General features: G+C 36.9%; 1 protein-coding gene across 2 annotated transcripts in view; it reads right to left on the reverse strand.

Annotated features, from left to right (window-relative positions):
• AK9 (adenylate kinase 9) overlaps positions 1-20,895 on the reverse strand; it is a 176,069-nt gene that overhangs the window by 144,825 nt on the left and 10,349 nt on the right. For both annotated transcript variants that reach the window (XM_033234862.1, XM_033234861.1), the window contains exons 2-8: positions 20,608-20,735; positions 19,301-19,364; positions 17,223-17,275; positions 17,025-17,121; positions 9,996-10,108; positions 6,681-6,866; positions 1,608-1,736 (exon numbers count right to left, since the gene is read on the reverse strand). In XM_033234862.1, coding sequence (XP_033090753.1) covers positions 1,608-1,736; positions 6,681-6,866; positions 9,996-10,108; positions 17,025-17,121; positions 17,223-17,275; positions 19,301-19,364; positions 20,608-20,735 — 770 coding nt within the window. The remainder of the gene's footprint in view (positions 1-1,607; positions 1,737-6,680; positions 6,867-9,995; positions 10,109-17,024; positions 17,122-17,222; positions 17,276-19,300; positions 19,365-20,607; positions 20,736-20,895) is intronic.

The raw sequence follows: 20,895 nt of genomic DNA on the forward strand, positions 1-20,895 counted from the left end.
GGTGTTTTTGTGGACAAGCTGTCAAAGGATGGCCGTACAAATTCATATTTGGGGTATAAGAGTTCTTTACCATACCCTTGCTAGCATTAGGAATTTTTACTACCTGTTCATCTCTTAAATTTTGATCATGGAAATGATATTTCATTACTTAGATTAGCATTTCTTTATTATCAGTGAAGCTGAACATTTTTTCTACAGGCTTATCACTCTTCAGTTTTGTTAATTGCTCATATTTGTTGTCCATTTATCTCAGGAAAGAGTGAACTTACAGGCTTTTAAAAAATCATTTCTATGACCTTTTAATATATCAAAGCTTTAAATCTTTCATCATAGTTAATGTGAATATTTTTTTCCAGTTTATTGTCTTTTAGTTTGAGTCTGGTTTTATCTATTTAATTTCTGGAAGTTGTATATTTAATGAAATTGAAGCTATCATTCTTTTTCCTTTGTATCTTGTCATCTGTGCTGATCAACATTTGTTAAGCATTTACTGCTTGCCAGACTTTGGGCACTGCACTGGGCACCAGGAATGTGAGGAAATATAACCTGGTGCTTGTACTAAAAAGATAACCTCTGCATTTCCCCCCCATAAATATAATTTTCTAATTTCTGAATCTGATTCTAATTTGGCTTTATTTCATACCCAGTGCCAGCCACTTAAGGAGTAGTCAGGATGCTTTTATTGAAGGAAGAAAGGATGTTATTGATAGTCATGTACTTCACGTTTCAGAAGCTACGTTTATAAGCCAGTGACAGGAGAGATGGGGAGGAATAGAAGTCATACATATGAAAGCAATTAAGTGTGGTTCCCATTTTGGGGGATGGATGCTGAGAATGAAAATGATCCACTCATTTATCTTTAAAATAATATAAACATTGTGAGACAGCATGAAACACATTCTTTAGTTTCTCTATCATATGGGAACAGGCAATTAGAGGACTGTGTCTTATTTGTCTTCATAGTTCTGTTGCTTAGCATAGTGTCTGGCTAAATGTGCAAGTTCCATAAATGTTTGTTGACTAAATCTCCAACACAAATGATTATATTTGGTAGAGTCTTACCTGGACTTTTTACCATATAAAATATGCTTTTCACATACTTGTAATCTCAGTCATCATACTTTTAGAATACTATTTTAATTAAATCCTTCCTATTACATTATATAATGGTCTTACCATGTTTACATATAATGGGATAACCATAGACCAATCAGCATAACAAATTCTACCTTTTAAACAAAAGGTGCACCTGAAGTGCACATTTGTTTTGATAAAGCTATAACTTACAGATTGAAAATGCTTTTATAACATAGTCTTTTAACATGAATTTCCCAACCCCCATCCATAAAAGAATTTCCCCACTAGCTTTTGAAAAATGTAGTTCATTTGTCACTTTGCAGTAACAGAGTTGTTTTGTAAGAGTAAACTAATATTGTTCTGGGAAACAGTCTTTGGGATGGAAGCCTTTTTCTAACAGCTTTCTACAAAGTTCAAGGGGAGAATCAGACAGACAATAATACACGGGGATGAAGACATGTGAAAGCTATTTAACCAGTGATGAAACACAAATATCAATATTCATTTTCAGTGATATATTTTGTTCTTACTTCTAAAGTTTGGAGAATTGTTTCCTTATAAAGCTTAACAACGTTTTCAACGTTTTCCAAATAATCTTCAGGCCTCTGAACTAGATGATGAAGAATTTCAGCCACCATCTGCATTTCGGCAATAAACGCCTAAATGGAAAAGAAGAGATTTCGAATATCTTTAGGTCAATGACTATTCAATTTACAAGCCATATTCCCCACTCCTTACACCTAGATACCATTTTGGGGTGAGAAGCAGGGGTAGGGGATGATTAGAGATTAAGGATTTTTATTTAAGAGAATGGAAGACTCCTAAGGGGTCTTCATCAGATGGAATAAAGCTTTAAATTAACCTGGATATTTACTCATGTCTGTTTGCTCCCCAATAAGTAGGGATGAGTAGGGGAAGAACATCAGATTTTTAGAGACAAAATAGAGAAGTTAGATTTCCTGTGAACACCTGAGCTTGTAGTTCACTCATTCAAGTATTTATTGAGTGCCTTCTATGCATCAGGCACTGTTCTAAGGATTTGGGATAGAACAGTGAACGAAACCAACTAACACCCTGGGCTCATAGCACTCACATACACTGCAGTTGAGGAAGGCAGCATAAACAAGTACACAAATAAATATATAACATATTAGGTGGTGGTAAGTACTAGAAAGAAAAATAAAGCAGGGTAGCATGGATGAAGAGTGGTGGGAGAAGATGCTATTTACCTCAAGTGGTCATGAAAGGGTTATCTAAAGAAATGGAATTTGAGTTGAAATCTGAAGGAAATGAGGCAGAGAGAACTACCACACAAGTTTCTAGAGAAAGAACATTTTAAGGCAGAGGGAACAGCGTTCCATATCATATTTATGATGCTAATTATTCATTCTTTCCCATTTTTATCAATGTATACATATACATATTTTACTTGAGCCATATTCTCTATATAAGCCATTTTATAACCTGTTTTAAGTATTATTTTAATGGTCAAAGAATATATTAATTTCCTTGAATGTACAATTATTTAATTACTCTATAGTTGGACAACAATGTTTCAGGCTCTTCACAATTACAAATAATATTGCAATAAGTAGCTTCATAAATAAATCTTTATATGGCTAATATTTTCCCTTAGAATAATTCCTACAAGTAGAATTACTGGACCAAAGGTTATACATTTCAAAGTGGCTCAATACACATCTTTTCCGAAAGATGCTACCATTCTTTTCTCTCTAGTAGAGGGCTTTGCTAGCACGCTGGCATTCATTCATTCAGCGATTACACAGCTTCGTATTAAGTACCCACTATCAGGCACTGGAGACAGTCTCTGCTGCATAGAGTTTTCATTCAGTGGGGCAGACAGATAATAAGTAAGTAAAAAAGTAACATAATTTCAGAAAGTGATAAGTGCTATGAGGAAAATAAAACAGAGCAAGGGGCTAGACTTATGCTATCTAGCATGGAAGTTATTAGCCACATTTTCCCATTGAGCACTTGAAATTTGGCAAGTGCGATTGGAATGTGCTGTAAATATAAAATACATACCAGATTTCAAAAACTTAGATGAAAATAGAACATGTCATTCTCAGAATGTTTATGTTGATTATAAGTTGAAATAAAATTTTTTGATATATTTAATTAAATAAAATATATTATTCAAATGGCTTTCACTTGTTTATATTGATTATAAGTTGAAATAAAATTTTTGGATATATTCAATTAAATAAAATACATTATTCAAATGACTTTCACTTGTTTCTTTTTGCTTTTAAAAAGCATGACTACTAGCACATTTAAAATCACTTATGGCTAGCAGTACATTTCTATTGCACAGCGCTAGGTTAGAGAGTTGCTTGCTGGAGGGTCTCTGAGGATGTAATACCTGGGGTGAGACCAGGATGAGTAGAAGGAATAAAGATGAATTGAAGAGTGTTGTAGGCAGAGGAGAGAGGAAACAGTAAATGCAAAGGCGTGAAGCTGAAATGAGCTTAGCACAGTTGAAGACGACTAGCTAGAAGGCTAATGTGGCTGGAATACAATGAGTAGGTAGAATTGAGATCAGAGAGGCTGGGTTCATGGCTTTGCAAGCCACATGAGGGTGTTTGGATTTTAATCCAAAGGCAATGGAAAGTCACTGAGGGTTATCTATATATATTTTTAAATGAGTCTGGCTTCTGTAACAAGTGGAATGGGATAGGGAGGGTTGAAGAGAACAAAAGCCAAGAGAACATTTACAATGCTGTTGTAGCAACTCAAGGACAGTGCTTCGATTTGTGTGTATGTAGGATGAACACACCTTCATGTTGGCCATCGATCTCAGCAGGTGGCAGGTCTGCTCATCTAACTTCTGAACATGGCTGTGTCACTAGGCAGAGATCATGCAAACCAGACCCCAGAGGCTGAGTCTAGTCTAAGGATATAAATTGATCATCTCCCACAGCACTGGCCAACATTGTGTTGTAAACATTTCAGACTAATTGCCACTCCCATCTATTTTAAAACGTGCTTTTGGCTTCCCTGGAAAAAATGGCCTCCCTGGTAAAAATGGGCCAGCATTTCCACATGGCAACAGCTGGCTGGGCTGAGCCAAGAGGCAGTTGTCCTCTGAAGAGCATGAAACTTTCTGCAGAAATGGAGACGTTCCATAGCTCCACTGTCCACAGCCATACTTGGCCAATGAGCACTTGAAATGTGGCTAGAGATACTGAGTAACTAAATTTTAAACTTAATGTAATTTTAATTGATTTCAATTTAAATAGCCATGTGAGGCTGGTGGCTATCATACTGCACAATGCAGTGTTAGCCTACCCCAATCCTCCCTCTTCCCAATTATGTAATCCCTGGCCGATATCACCAATGGACATAATCTACCTGGCCCCTAAAATTAAGTGAGTTGTGACCCCTGTATCTCACCATTTGAGGGCTACATTGGCTTTGATTTAAGATGGTATGTTTTATTTATGCTAAAGTGGCACACTTTATTCCTACTTGCTATGAGGCTTTCCTTTATTTGAAAAAATCTGGAATTCATGCTGGTTACTATCTAATGCCTTATTTACATGAGTGAGATTATGTTTTTAAATGGGCTTTATTATGTTAACACTTTTTAAAAATTGAATACCCATTTCAAAGATTTATCTAACCCATTAATTAGGGGACCAGTAGAATGGCAAGGTGAAAGTATATCTAATCTCTGAAATAAAATTGCAAAGCTAGATACAAGGCTGCTTAATGTCCTATAGGACGATAAAGCTGTAACCTTTGGGGGTTATCTTTTTCTACTGGAGAAACAATTTGCAATGTGTCTATCTATAAATTAACATCTGACTTCACAGCATCTAGGCCCTAATAGAAATAATCAATCACAGGCATATTTCACTAGGGCAGGTATTGGCCAACTATGGCCCTTCCCACCCTAGTGGGTCATATCCAGACCATCACCTATTAATACATTTCTTAATATCAATTTTTCTTGTCAAGTCATGGTAAAAGATTCTCTTTTAGCCCAAAACCTTAGAAGACAAAATATTATTTTGATGCCCTATTGCTTATATTTAGTAGTATTTACTTTAGAATTGTCATAACAATGTGTACATGTGAAATTGGGCTACATATTTCTTTTCACATTCTCTCTTTGTCAGAGTTTGAAATCAGGGTTGTGTTAGCTTCACAAATTGAATGATGCCTGGTTTACTTTGCTCCCCACACTATATTTAGTCCTTTATTGCTCTGATATGGTTTAAATGTTTGTCTCTTTCAAAGCTCACGCTGAAATTCCGTCCCCAATGTAGCAGTATTGAGAGGTAGGGTCTTTAAAAGGTGACTGAGTTATGAGGTCCCATGAAGGATTAATCCATTCATGGATTAATGGGTTAATGGATTAATTGTTTATTATGTGAGTAAGACTGGTGGTCTTATATGAAGAGGAAGAGAGACCTGAGCTAGCACACTCAGCCCCTGTACCATGTGATGCGCCACCACCTCGGGACTCTGCAGAGAGTCTCCACCTGCAAGAAGGCCCTCACCAGATGCGACTCCTCAACTTTGGACTTCTCAGCCTCCATAACTATAAGAAATAAATTCCTTTTCTTAAGGGAATGCTCATACACTGTTGGTGGAGTTGTAAATTAGTTCATTCCCTGTTGAAAGCAGTTTGAAGATTTCTCAAAGAATTGAAAACTGAATTATCAACTCAGCAATCCATTACAGGTCATATACCCAAAGGAAAATAAATTGTTCTACTAAAAAGACACTTACACTCTCATGTTTATCGCACACTGTTCACAACAGCAAAGACATGGAATCAATCTAGGTGCCCATAAATAGAGGACTGGATAAAGAAAATGTGGTACACATTCACCACGGAATACTACACAGCCATAAAAAAGAATAAAATCATGTCCTTTGCAGTAACATGGATGCAGTTGGAGGCCATTATCAGAAACAGAAAACCAAATACTTCATGTTCTCACATGTAAGTGGGAGTTAAACACAGGGTATACATAGACAAGAAGATGGGAACAATAGACACTAGGGACTCCAAAAAAGGAAAGGAAGGGAGAAAGGGAAGGGTTGAAAAAATCCTTGTTGTGTACTGTGTTCCCTATTTTGGTGATGGGTTCAGTGCAAGCCCAGACCTCAGCATCACACAATATATCCATACAACAAATCTGAACATGTACCCCCTGAAGCTTAAATTAAAAAAAAAAAAAAGTCATTCTTTATAAATTACCCAGTTTCAGGTATTCTGTTGTAGGTAACAGAAAATAGACTAAGAAATGCTCTAACTTCTTATTCTACCTTGCCTAGTGCTTGACACATAGTAGGTGACCAATAACTCCATCGTTATGAAGCACACTGGGTGTCAGAACATCAGAAATATAGAGACACATCTACACTGACAGGAAGGCTAAACTTGACTTCAAGATTATCATCTCATAATCCTTGAAAACATGAAAGACTTGCTTATTTCCTCCAAACTCAATAAAAATGTAAAGAAAATGTGTAGCATCTGCTATTTCCTATTACCTATACCATCATTTAATTTAATTATAGCAATTTTTAAAAGTGTAGTGTATGGTAGTTACCTATTGAGATATTACCTCTTCTTCTTCTTGCTCTTCCTCCTCTTCCTCTTCTTCTCCTTTTCTGTCTTTTTGGGTTTCTTTCTTCTTTTTCCTCTGATTCTCAATGACTTCAGGATCCCACTGGTCTCTACTGTATATGTATCCCGTATTATTGTGCTGTCTTTGCCCAGAAACTCTCTGGCACAAATCATAGTCAGGACACTAAGAAACAACATTATTAAATCACTTAAAACATTTTGAATATGCTTTTAATTCCGTGTGTATTTATTGAATATATTGTACAGTACATAAACCAAAAAATTCCCTTAAAACCTAAGCAAATGCAATGTTGTGACTGGCATTTTGCGTCAGGTTTCATTACATGCCAAGAGAGGCTCAGACACTAATTTTATGCTATATGTTTTTATTTGTCCAAAATTAATATAGGTGGAAAAGCATTACAAGTCTTAAGACGAGGAAAGAGGATTGGAAAAGTAGAAAGAGTAGAGAAATGGAATAGAAAATCAGTTAACTCTGCAAAGGTACACAGAATTCTATGATTAGCTTGAAAAGTTTAAGAATGGAACAAAATGGGGGGAATAGCCACATATTTCCAATAAAAAATATTGTTTATTTGTAATATTTACTATCGCTTATAGCTTTATGGGTGAGGTATTTTATACAATGCCAGTCATAAATGGGACTGAAAGATCATCTATTCTAGTATAACATTTATATTTTGTAAATGAGAAAACCGAATCTAGGTAGTAAAAAAGCCAAAACCAAAGTCTACAAGTTTCTTGTTCCAAAGTGCTTTCACATGTTTGATTTTACTGAATTCTCAACTAACCCTATAAGATAAGCAATCCAAATTATGATTAAAGCCATTCTGCAGGTCAGAGAAGTACAGCTCTGGCAGACTGAGAGACCAATCTCAGATCACAATGTCACATGGAGGAACTGCAACTTGGAACCAGGCCTTCTGATTGTAGTCCATGGTCTATGGTGCATTATTAATGATAATGATGGTTTGAGGCTGTAAATTGTGCTCTGAATGTTTTTCAGGATAAAAAAAATCTGGATGGTTTTCTGAGGCAGCGATTCTGATACATGAGCATGTAACTCTATCTGGGGAGCTTGTTAAATCGATCACAGCTCCTCTTGTCATTTATTAAGTTTGGAGTGAGGCTTAGATTCTTCAACAAGCATCATCAGTGATTCTGATGCCAGCAGTTCATGTACCACACATTGAGAAACGAAGGAAGCCAGGAACGTTGGAACCTTCATTGCTCATTTTATGATTTCTTCAGGCCATCTCTAGCTGGAGATGGGATGGGTCATTATTGGGGTAAGACTTTTGTTAGGCTTCCTAATTTTTCACAAAAAAATTTCAACCTACTCAGGTAATTTTTTAAAAACATCTGTTTTACAACCTAGGATACCCACCTTCTAGGACCTTGACAAGGACTATCTCCTTCAGCTGTCTCCGTTCTCATTTGCAGGACGTGACTAATGAAAGTGTGAGTCTGAAGCATATGCCTCAGAGCAGAAGTGCTCAGTGTCACCTGGAGGGCTCTGCAACACCAATAGCTGGGCTCCATCTGACAGATTCTGGTTCTTAGTTCTGGGGTAGGGCCTGAGAATTTACATTTCTACCAAGCTTCTGGTTGCTGTTGCTCTGGGACCACTCTCTGATAACTAATGCTCTAGTAGATTGCTAGACTTTAACCAGGTTTTTGGTAGCACAGAATCCTTTAGAATATGATGAAAACCATAGATTTTTGCATCAGAAAAGTTCATATATGCATAAAGTTTTATGTATAATTTCAAGAGGTGCATGAATGCTTCATGGATCTCAGGCTAAGAGCTTCTGCTCTAGAAATTCCAGGCTTACTCCCCAATAAGGCCAAACTATCCAAAAAGTGTGTGTTGCACTGAATTCTGTCTCACACTACGCCCTCTGGTGATACTCTGGTTACCCTGTAGAAACTGCCATAGGACACTTCATGATCACACTTATAACATGAATGGGGTTAAGGACTTTATTCACTACATTAAGCAGTCTCTTATATTAAGACCCATCTAAGGTATTTCTCTCATTCTCAATGGCAGTCTTGTTTTGCCTGAGGAATGGCTTGTCTTCTCATGGACAATGTGAATTTTATAACTGGTCACATTTCCCCTTTTACTTTAGTTCATCAAACCTAGAACCAAATTTATGACCCAAACTTAGTAACCATTTGGGGTCTTCTGGCCTGTATATCTGTGTGCTCTCTCTCAACTAGATCTTAATTTCCTATTGAATCTGTCTTTTCCTCAGTTTAGTTTTTATATGTGGTTTAGTTTTATATGTGGTTTTCTCTCTGTTATGTCCACATTCACATGTGTGACATTCTCAAGTTCACTTGCAATTGTGATTGAGCCCTGGCCATGAGTGGTGGCTGGGGCTGCAGATTACACCACACTCAGAACTGCAAGGCTACCTCTCTCGCACAACTGACCCTGACACTCCACTGGGTCCCAGCATCTGAGCTGACAACCATCTCATTTATTTGAGCTGTCATAAACCCTGGCAATGTATGGATACAAAAGCTTATCATTCGTTTTGACATAAACAAGAAGATACCACCTTACTAAATTCTTATTACAACCCTATAAGGCAGCTATTGTCATCTTTGTAAAAAGGAAATCAAGACTTCTAGATGTGATTGACCAAATTCTAGAAATAAAAGAGAGAATTAGGAACAGGACCCAGCCTTAACTCATAATTAATATAGTAGTGTTCTTTAACATTCATACATTCATGCCATGTGTCTATTCTTTCATTTTATTAGTAAACTTACTAGGTGCCACTAGGTACCACATAGTATACTGGTTGATGTTTATATGAACAAGACATGGTTCCTACCTTCAAGTAAGACAGAGTCTAGGAGGAAAATGGATAATTATAATGTAGTAAGTGAGTAACATGATAGGGAGGAGAAAGCACCACAAATGGTCATCAGAGAGAGATTTAACTCTCTTATGATAAGTAAGGTGTGGAAGGGAGAGAAAGAAAGAGAGGTAGTGGAGCAGGGTAGTTGTCAGGGAAAGTTCTAAAGAGATGATGCCTTAACTGACTTTCAAAGGATGGCTATGATGAAGCCTGGTAAAGAGGCAAGAAGGTATCTCATGTGGATGGAGCTGTAGGAGCAAGAGCACAGAACGATGAGAAAGTATGACTCAGTTCCTGTGATTGATGCATAAGTTACTATCTCCATAACTACTTAAAAATGTTTAAAGCATTCCTTGAATTTAACTACTATCAAAAAGAATGGTTTACTGTACTAGCAAAACAATTAATATTCTTACCTTTATATTGATTATAATATCAGGTTTCAAATTTAAGTTTTTAATTAATTCTACTTGCTGTAAGGTAGTCATGGCATCCTGTGAAAGTGATGGTATTTCAGTGATAATATAACCTGTAAAATAAAACATAATTTTAAAATTTTATAAAATTATCAACATATGAGGGCATGGATTTATTATTATTACTTTATCAAATATCATCTATCATAAACTCATCTGTAAAAATTTTAAATTAACACTTAAGGTGATTGCCACATGAAGTATAACTATGAATAATGTTTTCTGATGATAAAGACATCACTGGGCTAGAAAGAGACATTTTTGAAAACTCCAACTCAGTTTATTTTAGACAGATGAGGTACCTAGGGAAGGAAATTTCATGCTAGTAATTACTTTAACTCATGTTAGGAAACTTTACTCATATAGATGGTAAAGGTATATTATAGGGGTTGCATGCCATATCATTTTCTTTCTCATATTAATATTTCATAATATAGTAGAGCACATGTATATAATGTTTGTGTAAGTTATGAGAGTAACAAAACACCCATGGACACACTATAATTTTCTGTTTTTTTAAACAGCCAATATAATTTTGGTTTAGCACAGTTATTAGCTTGTATCCCCACCCAGAAATCTCAGTCTTCTCACTGAAATTCACCCTGTTTACAATCATCATATTAATTTCCTTAATATATTTCTTTAATTATGTTACTGTCTTGCTCAAGAAACTTTTCTCTTATTTATAAAGTCTCAATTCCTTCAGTGGGAATTGAAAACTTTCAGCTTATTTTTCTACATCTTTTCCTGGAAGAACAACAGACAATCTATGTTTATTCAGCCTTGGGTATTTGGCAGAAATTTTATGAAAAGCGAATGGAATGACCCTGTCACTTCAAGGACAAAAAGTGATAGCATTTGTTGCCAGTTATAACAGTCCAGTGAAAATCTGAATTTCGAAAAACTTATATCCAACACCATAAGCTTAATAAAGGGCTTTTCTTGGTGAGATTGGTGGTGACATTAACAAATGCAATTTTTTGATACTGTATAGTAAAATGAGTCAACATTTGGAAGATCTGTATAATTCAGTGAACCAACTTTTCCAAATGACCAATACATGGTACCACAAAAATTAGGCATAGGTTATAGGCTCATTCCAAGTGCAAGATAGACCAATGGATTTTAATGTAACCAAGTTTTGAAAAGTTCACTGATAACAGTTTCAGATTCCACAATGCAACCAACCTTCAGGAAACTTCCCCTTGTTGGGTTTTGATGTAGAATCAAGAATATCCACAATTACTCCAAAGGCTATTAAAATACTCCTCCCTTTCCAAGTGTATGTCTGTGTGAAACTACATTTTCTTCATGTACTTCCGCAAAAGCAATATATCGCAACAGATTGAGCAGAAGCAGGTGTGAGAATCCAACTTTTCTTAAGTTGGACATTGAAGAGATTGTGAAAATGTAAAGCAAAGCCACTCTTCTCCCTAATTTTTTGTTTTGAAAAATTATCTTTCATAAAATATGCAATTTAAGTTAACAAGTCATGGTTTTATGATTTCTAAACAGATAAATATTTTTAAAGTCTCAGTTTTAATTTATAATATGGTAAATATAAATACATATAGCCCATGTAAGCACAACCTCTTATGGAGCCTCAACAATTCTTATGAGTGTAAGGGAGTCTTGTGCCTCAAAAGTTTGAGGACCACTATCTTAATGCAATGCCTAGAATAGCATAATAAAAAAAGTTACTAAGCACCTGTTGATAGATGAGTGAATGAATATGTGTAAAACAAACTTAAAATTCCTCACTTGAGAATACACTCATCACAATCTTTTATTTTTATTATTTATTTATTTATTTAGAGATGGAGTCTTGTTCTGTCGCCCAGGCTGGAGGGCAGTGGTGTGATCTCAGCTCACTGCAACTTCCACCTCCCAAGTTCAAGTGATTCTCCTGCCTTGGCCTCTGGAGTAGCTGGGACTACAGGCACACGCTACCAAGCCCTCATTTTTGTATTTTTAGTAGAGACAGGGTTTCACCATGTTGGCCAGGATGGTCTCCATGTCCTGACTTTGTGATCCACCTGCCTCGGCCTCCCAAAGTGCTGGGATTACGGGCATGAGGCACCATGCCCGGCTGCAATCTTTCATTTTTAAAAAAGAAGACCGGCCAGGCATGGTGGCTCATGCCTGTAATCCCAGCACTTTGGGAGGCCAAGGAAGGCAGATCATAAGGACAGGCATTCGAGACCAGCCTGGCCAACATGACGAAACTCCATCTCTACTAAAAAAAAAAATACAAAAATTAGCTGAGCGTGGTGGTAGGCACCTGTAATCCCAGCTACTCGGGAGGCTGAGACAGGAGAATCGCTTGAACCCGGGAGGCAGAGGTTGCAGTAAGCCAAGATCGCACCACTGCACTCTAGCCTGGGCGACAGAGCGAGACTCCATCTCAAAAAAAAAAGAAGAAGAAGAAGAAGAAGACCAAGAACTATCATGCTAATTCAAAACCTAGTTAATGCTTAGGCATACACAATTTCTCCTAAGCTTTTTTAATCACTTTACTTTCTGCTAACAGTGTGTTGGGCTCTACCCAGAGAAGCAATCCTACCTAATTTAACTAAAAAAGGCAGAAAGGAAGACCTTGTCATCTTGGTTTTGGACATAGGAACTGTAATTATGATTCCCTCTTGTCTTGCTGTGATCCTTAGTGTCCAACATGGCTTACTTACGTGTTCCTGCTATTGTCTTAAACGTAGCGTGGTACCCCCAAGGCATCTATCCTATTGGAGATTCATTAAATGAGCTCAGTGCATCCCTAAAAAAATGTAGACACTGCCTGTACTGTCTCAAGAATGGGGCCAGACCTTTCTCTGCCTGCCTCTTCTTGTGGTTCTCTGCTTTCTGCTTTTCTGGCTCCACACCACCCTCATTTGGTTTGGCATCTCTGCTCTTGTTGTGAGTCTAGCTTTCACTTGATTAACATGTCTGAACTGGTTTTTAAGACTTTGACCAGCATCTCCTCTGGTACACTCTGGCATTAACTCCGGGTCTGACACATTGTGATGGTGGGTACTACAGTGAAGGGGACTGCATGCCTAGCTCTGGATGGAACTCAACCCTTGCCCAGCTAACTTCTCCAAGTTGGACAGTTCCAGAGACCATCTGTCTTCAGAGTTCATGCCCTTCCCTTGTAAGCAAAAGCAACAATATCTCCCTGCCATTCCCTATGCTGGCAATACTTCCCAACTTTCTGTATCACAAGTGATCACAGAAAGATGCTTGGCACTGTTTGCTGTGCTTGCCAAAACCCTTCCTGTTCCTACAGTCACTGCCACTGCCTGGAGAGCTTATCAGGCATTCCACGTGCATCTGTTTGCAGGAATGCTGAACTTCTGGTGTACATGTATATTGGAATGATGTTCATACTTGGTCCCTTTACTGATGGAAGTGGCAGAAGAATAAGTAATTTCCATGGATCTAGCTCTCTCTTGAAAGGCCGTTATTTGGGCTGCCTAAATGTTCTGAGCTATGAATTTTGGGGCTCTACCCTCTGAGAGATGTCTAGTATTATCATTCCAGAGCCTAGGGGTGTATCTATGGGAGGAGGTGTAAGATAGACAGTTATGTCATCTAAGTTTGTCTCACCATTGCAGATGTAAGGTAGAATATGCAGATGTAAAGTGGAATAACTTAGTCCTCTAGTGCCAATTCTGGGAAGATCCCAGGGATACACTGCTTGCTAAACAGACCAGAACTACTGAGCCCACTGTCAACCTTTCCAATTTCAGAAACATGTGAGAATGAAAGCATAGATGAGGAACTCCTCACTCCCACCCCCACATGTCCTTGAGACTATTACCAAGCCCTTGCCCTTTCATGCTAAAGATGGAGGAGTGGTACACCCCCAGCCAGTCCTTGCTGGGAGACTGTGCATCTTCTATCATAGGCAGAGTAGGTGCTTTGTAGGCCATTGCCCAGCTTTCATTAGCCCAACAAGTGAGAAACTGTAAGACTGTCCAGACCACTACCCAGAGGAAACTGACTTTTCCCAGGCCCATACCATCACTTTGCCACCATTTCTTGGCACAGTCAGAAGGAGAAGGCATTTTCTATTTCCATACAAATGAAGATGGCAGACTACTGCTTCAGATTGAAGTGATGAGAGATTCAGAGACATCAGGTAGCTTTGTGTCCAGCCATCCCTGCTACCCATCTGACCTCAGGCCAGGCTGATGTAGCCTTGTGTCCAGCCATCCCTGCTACCCATCTGACCTCAGGCCAGGCTGATAGGAGTGGACACATTGGTGACCAATGACTTGCAAGACCATTCATAATGATACACTCGGGGCAGGGAATGCCCAGACTGGGGCTATTCATTCACTGGGGAAAACGAGATTTTCCAGAATCTAGAAGCAGGGAGCAGTGAGGAGCTTTTAGGATGCCATGTATTGACGCTACTGTTTCTCTTGGGTAAGGATATAGCTCTGAGAGCTGATTTCGGTTAAAGGCCAAAATAATACAATAGATTGTCAATGAAAAGTTAATTATAGATCGTGTAGGCCCTTTTAAAATAGTGATAGAAACACAAATTATAAAAGGGCTCTAGCATAAAACAAAATTAAGATGAATTTGGCAATACTCTGCTGTGTGATGTTCCTGGAAGTGCACATACCTCGTTAGGGATTTTGGAGTCATCAATTATCCATATTCACCCAGCCCCTTACTCAAGTTTATATCCCTGTTTTGAAAACCCTTCACTTCCAATTTTGCCTCTACCTTCCACCAGGCTACGGGTTGAGAGCAAACATCAGGATGAGAGGGCTTGCTGGGAATTTGGGCAAAGACTTTCAAACTGTATTTAGCAGAGTGCTGGGTTCTAAAAAGATTCCTGTGGGGATGCTACAGGATGGGCTGAGGGGTGGCTGGGCAGAAGGGGCTTTAGGTTCCATCTCCACTGCAGCCTTTAAATGAGCTTGTTTGTGCATGCCTAGAATGTGGCCATGTAAGCAAATGGTGAGGGTGTGGCCCCCAGACTCAAGAAACCATTTATATCACTTTTCCTCTGCCAGATCCTTGGACAAGTACTGGCATACAGGAAATACTGAGGTCTGAGGAATGTAATCAGCCAAATCCAGAATGTGGGAAACTCTACAAGACAAGTGACCCATTTCTTCAACAGAGAAGACACAAGAAGACAGAAAGAAGTAGCGGAAACTTATAGATAAAAAGAGACTTGAGACATACTAGTCACTTACACTATGTGAAATCTGGTTAGATCCTGCTTCAAAAAAAATTAACTAAAAAACATCTATGAGGTAATTAGTGAAATCTGACCACAGACCGTTTAGTAGATGATATCGAGGAATAACCATTTTTTAGGTGTGACAATGGTAATGCGGTAATAGGTTTAAGAGTCCAAAAGATCTTTTAGAGATATAAATGAAACATTTTATAGATGAACTGATATGATATGGATTAGCTTCAAAATAACATAGGTTGAGAGAAGGGAGTAAGTAGAAGTGTAGATGAAACGAGATTAGACTAGAGTTGATTTTGAACATATGCTGAACCTGGGTGGTAATGTGGAAGGATCTTTATACTAATCTCTCTACTTTTGTTTGAACTATTTCCTAATAAAAATTGTAAAACATTATGAACACCATGAGAGGCACAACTGAGTTTCTTTGTATTATTTTTTTTCTTTCTCCTTTTGCCAATACTTATAATTTATGCCATCTTTTTTGTAGCCATGTAAACCAATCCAAGTTTTTCAAGAGGTAAGTGAGGTTAACAAATAGGTATTTACTTACCTACCTATATACATACTTCTGTTTCAAATAGTATGCTTTCTGATAATTTGGAATTCTGTGATTCCTGTTTGCCTTTTTACTTATCCAGCCTTCCATATTCTGGATATTTTGCCCAAGTTCAATCTCTTTATCACTGCTGAGCAAATAGGCAATAAGTGGATAGACAGGTAGGTAGTTTACAGACAAACCTTATCTATCTACTTACACTATAATGCATTTATAATCCATATATATTAATCTATATATATGTATTATATATAATACTCATATATCCATACAGAGACCTATCTACATATGTGGATAGATATGGTACATTCTGTGTATCATCTCTGTATACGTATGATCTATATGAAGAGGTACCTTTCTGTCTATGATAGAGACCAATCAATACAGTTTGACAAGGCTGCTTTTGCTGCTTGCATCATTGATTTGCTTTGGCAGTTATGGTTTTTACTTTCCTGTATTTTTATTCCTGCATTAATAGTTACAATGTCCTCTTCTAACCTACTAAGAATATAAAGCAACTTTCTTAATTTTTCTTTTTTCATCCAATAGATCCATTTCAGGTGGATAATTTTATCACTTGTCATTATTCTTCTTCTCCTCTTTAGAAGAGGTATTAGAGTTTGCTCTTTTCTTTTTAATCATTTTGAGCTTCAGTGGTCTTTGTCTTGAAAAATTAGATCCAAAGCCCTTGCTCAGCATCCATTTGAGTACTGGGACAGGTTTCAGGTCCAGAGTCAGAGGGTAGACTGGATGAACAGGATGAAGCCTGAAAATATCTGGAGCTCAACAGTAAGATGGTGGCATTCCACTTCCCATTCCTGCCTTTTAAGTGCGGATTAATGCAGACAACCCTAGCCATTGTCAGGACTTAACGACATTACCCAAGGTATATGAGGAAGCAGTCAGCAGAGTTAGCAGTACTGCAAGATGGACCACAGCAGATTTCTGATGCTTTTATTGGATAACACAATGTTAAAGAAGATTGGGTCATATAAACTTATTTTTTAAACAAATGTACAATCTGAGAAATAAAAACAAACAAGCAAATAAAACCACCGAGCTGCTCAACTGAATAGAGATAATGAGATTCCTGTGCTAAGGCAAAAGAAAGGGCAACTCCAGAAACTATTTTTGCCTCAGGTAAAGAATGAGTTTTAAGGCTGCTTTGTGGGCTGTAAATATATTAAAATAAACATACCAAAGTGACAGACTTCTGGGGAGTTGAGCTTCTCCAACATTAGCTTTATGACAAGTTCATCTGGAATGCTTTGACCACTGATCAACATTGATTGCAACTAAGGACAAGCATAGATATTGTACATTACTGTATAATATATCTATGATACAGAGCTTTTTTTTTGTAATCATAGTTACTGTGAAATTTAGATCTGTTTACCATAACTCCTGATTCAGTTTCAGCAGCAATCTGTTCTTCCAAAACTGGCAAAGCTAAAACATGAATTCAAAATATTAATACAGACTGATACTAGGATCACCAAAATAAGAAACACATTCTAGTGTTTTCTAACTGGTAACAAAGATTAACATTTGTGCATCACTTTATGATTTACAATGCAAATGTATGCATATTATGTCATTTAAGCCTAACCAAAGCAGAAGCAGCAGAATGTCTTCCACAGAGAACTTGTCTCTGCCACTCACTAAGCTTAAGAATCTTGGAGAACTGAACATGGTGACTCATGTCTGCAATCCCAGTAATTTGGGAGTCCAAGGCAGGAGGATTGCTTGAGCCCAGGAGTTTGAGATCAGCTTGGGCAACACAGGGAGACTACATTTCTACAAAAAGTTAAAAAATTAGCAGGGCGTGATGGTGCATGCCTATAGTCTCTGCTACTCAGGAAGTTGAGGTGGGGCAATCACTTGAGCCCACGAGGTCAAGGCTGCAGAGAGCCGTGATCATGTCACTGCACTCCAGCCTGGGTGACAGAGTTAAAGTGTGTCTCAAAATAAAAATAAAAAATAAAAAAATAAAGAATCCTGGGGGAGCTAATTCCGTAAACACCGCTGCACCTTGGATGCATACATACTGTGTAGTGTACAATAGAATGTAAGGATGAAATCAGGTGGTGTATATGACAGTGATTTCTACATCATTAAGTATAGTTACAAAAGTATGCACTGGTATTAATTAATCCAGATTTTCATAATCCTACAATTACATCCAAAGCCCGCTAGTTTTGCACATGGTGTAAAAGGAAATGAATCAAGAAATGTTAAAATGGGTAAACACAGATTAGAAAGAGGGGTCTTGAGGCTGAAATTCCGATGATTTGTTTCCTTTAAAAGAGGAAATGTATCATTCCTTGATAGAGGACATCCTGGGATAGGAATGACAGGGGCATGATCCAGGGGAGGATCCAGGAGAGTTGTTACATCATTAGTTGTTAATAATCTATGGGACGTTTGGTATTCTTTAAGATTTCCTAGAAGTAAACTTTTTGAACAAAGAAAGAAGAAACTTTTAGAGTTGTGTGTGTGTGTGTTATGTATTACAAATTGTTTTCCAAAAAACTTGTAGCAGATTGTAATTTTACCAACAGCATGTGGAATGCCCATTTCATAACATCCTTACCTACAGTGATTGTAGTAATTGTAAAGATTCACTGCCAATTTGATAGGCAAATATGGATCAGTGTTATTTTAATGAACATTTCTTATAATGATATTAAACTTTTTTCTTATATTGTTTATTTTTATTTCTGCTTTTATGAATTGCCTATTCATTCTTTTTCTTATTTTTCTATTAGGGCATAAATAGTTTTATTAATTAAGAGACTATTTATATATAAACATATCAACTCATTGTCTTACATATTGCAAAGAATGCAAGAAAGTTTATAAATAAAAAATAAAAGTTATCATTGAAGACAATTAAGTCATAAAAAATGTTCCTAAGAAAAGCTGTGAGAGTTCCATCTCATTTGAGCTTTCATAAAGAGACACCCAAACACACATATTCCAAACAGTTCTAAATTACGAAATTAGAGAATTAGAGGTAGTAGAATAGAGTTGATGACATTTCATAAATTCTATGAACAAAACTAGGACTAACAGAAGGGCAAAACATTATTGGATTGATGATGCTGTTATAAATATAATATTGGGCTGGATGTTGTGGCTCACACCTGTAATCCAGCACTTTGGGAGGCCAAGGTGGGAAGACTGTTTGAGCCCAGGAGTTTGAAACCAGCCTAGGCAACAAAGCAAGACCATGTCTCTACCAAAAAAAAAATTATTTAATTAATTATTTTAATTAAATATAAATAAAAACCCAAGCAGATAATATTCACTGGGTTGACAGGTGGACAAATGTGTGATAAAGCAAATATAGCAAAATGTTAATCACAGACTCTAGATGCCAGGTATATGGGCATTCACTGTATAATTATCTCCATTTTATGCATATTTGAAAGTTTTCATAATAAAATATTAGAGAAAAAAGATAAAATTTACCTTCAACACGAATACATTTCCATGCCTGTATTATATAATGGGCCAATGTTGTTTTCCCAACACCCTTAAAAAGAAAAATGTTATTTAAAGCCCAACAGAACAGTCACTTGCCAGTGAAACAGATACACCAATTTTTAAAGATTCTATTGCTAGTTACTATTACATTAATGTTATAATTTTTCCCATAAAAAATGAAGAGTAGACCCTAGATAGGTATAGTTTAGTTTTTCTTTACTAATTCTTGCATATGCCACATCTCCTAAAATAATATAAATAGACCCTTTAAAATTAAGTAGATAGCCCTAAAATCAGGAAGCTATACCATTATGGTATTGCACTCTTTTAACTGTCAAATTTTATAATTTTGATTACAAATCATTGTGATTATATTAGAGAGTCATCATTTTATTTCCTTTCTAAAGTTTACAATCATGAATGTTTTGACAGGCTTCCATTTAGTAATTTTGATGAGCAAAAAGATCCTTTTTAACTGACATCTTTGGAAAGTATCATACTTTAAAGATAAAAGGTCATTTTGTTGAAGTAACATTTGCATCTGGTTGCTTTCACCGTTGACTTTTTAAAACCCATTATGTTTTTAGAAACATAGTGAAAGTTGTTGAAACCATTTATTGGTACCTGTCCAGGGTCCACATAAAGTAAGTCAAGGATGGGATCCAGCTCTTAATCTCTGCTATGCTGGAGAGGCTCTTTAATTAACCAGCTCAGTGGCTGTCAGTAGCTCTTATCTAGAGTTCCTTACTAGAAATGTCTAGAAAAGCAAACTTTATTACAACAGCCATTTTGGTTTTTTCCTGCTTTGTGGAAAGACAACATATAGGTCCTCTAACATGCTGTAGGTAAAGCCTGAGGCACAGTGCCTCTCAGAATCTCAGACATTAACAGGAGAACCTCCTGGCTCATCTTGATGGTGTCCTGTCTTCACATATCCAGAGAGCCTCACAACAAATAGCAAAGGAAGTTTCATATGCAAATAAAGTCTGAAGTAACCTCAGATGGCACACTACTAACAGTTGTCATGTGCGATGTTTTGGTGAGTTAATTTCCTCATAATATAAAAGCAAATTTAAATATAGTCTGGGTTCCTTCTCAATTATAACACATAAGAAGAGAGAGAGTTATGAATTTATAATCAATATTATGTCAGATTTTAGGTCATATAATGAAAACTTATCAGAAGCTCAAAAATGAGCACAATATGTGGTTTTTATTTTTATACGGTAACTTAGAAAATTGTGATTTTAAAACTAAAAAAAAATTATACAAAATAATAAGAGATAACTTACTGGTTTCCCAAATACAACAAAGCAAACAGGTTTGGACAACAAAAAATTCCTTTCAGTTTCATCTTCATCAAATATATCTGCAAAAGGATGCTCTTCTGTCTTCTCTTGAGAAGTCATGATACAAAATACTACAATAAAACAGGGTAAGATTGTTAACTTGCCTAATTTGGTTGGAGGAGGTGACTAGGAACAATTGAAATAACCTGTGAATTTTCTTAGCCCAGAAGTCATTTTGTACCATTAAACACATGAATTTTGTCAGTAATTGCAAATAAGTTTAACTCATTT

This window comes from Trachypithecus francoisi, unplaced genomic scaffold (genome assembly GCF_009764315.1).
Source record: "Trachypithecus francoisi isolate TF-2019V2 unplaced genomic scaffold, Tfra_2.0 Lachesis_group15, whole genome shotgun sequence".
NCBI lineage: Eukaryota > Metazoa > Chordata > Mammalia > Primates > Cercopithecidae > Trachypithecus > Trachypithecus francoisi.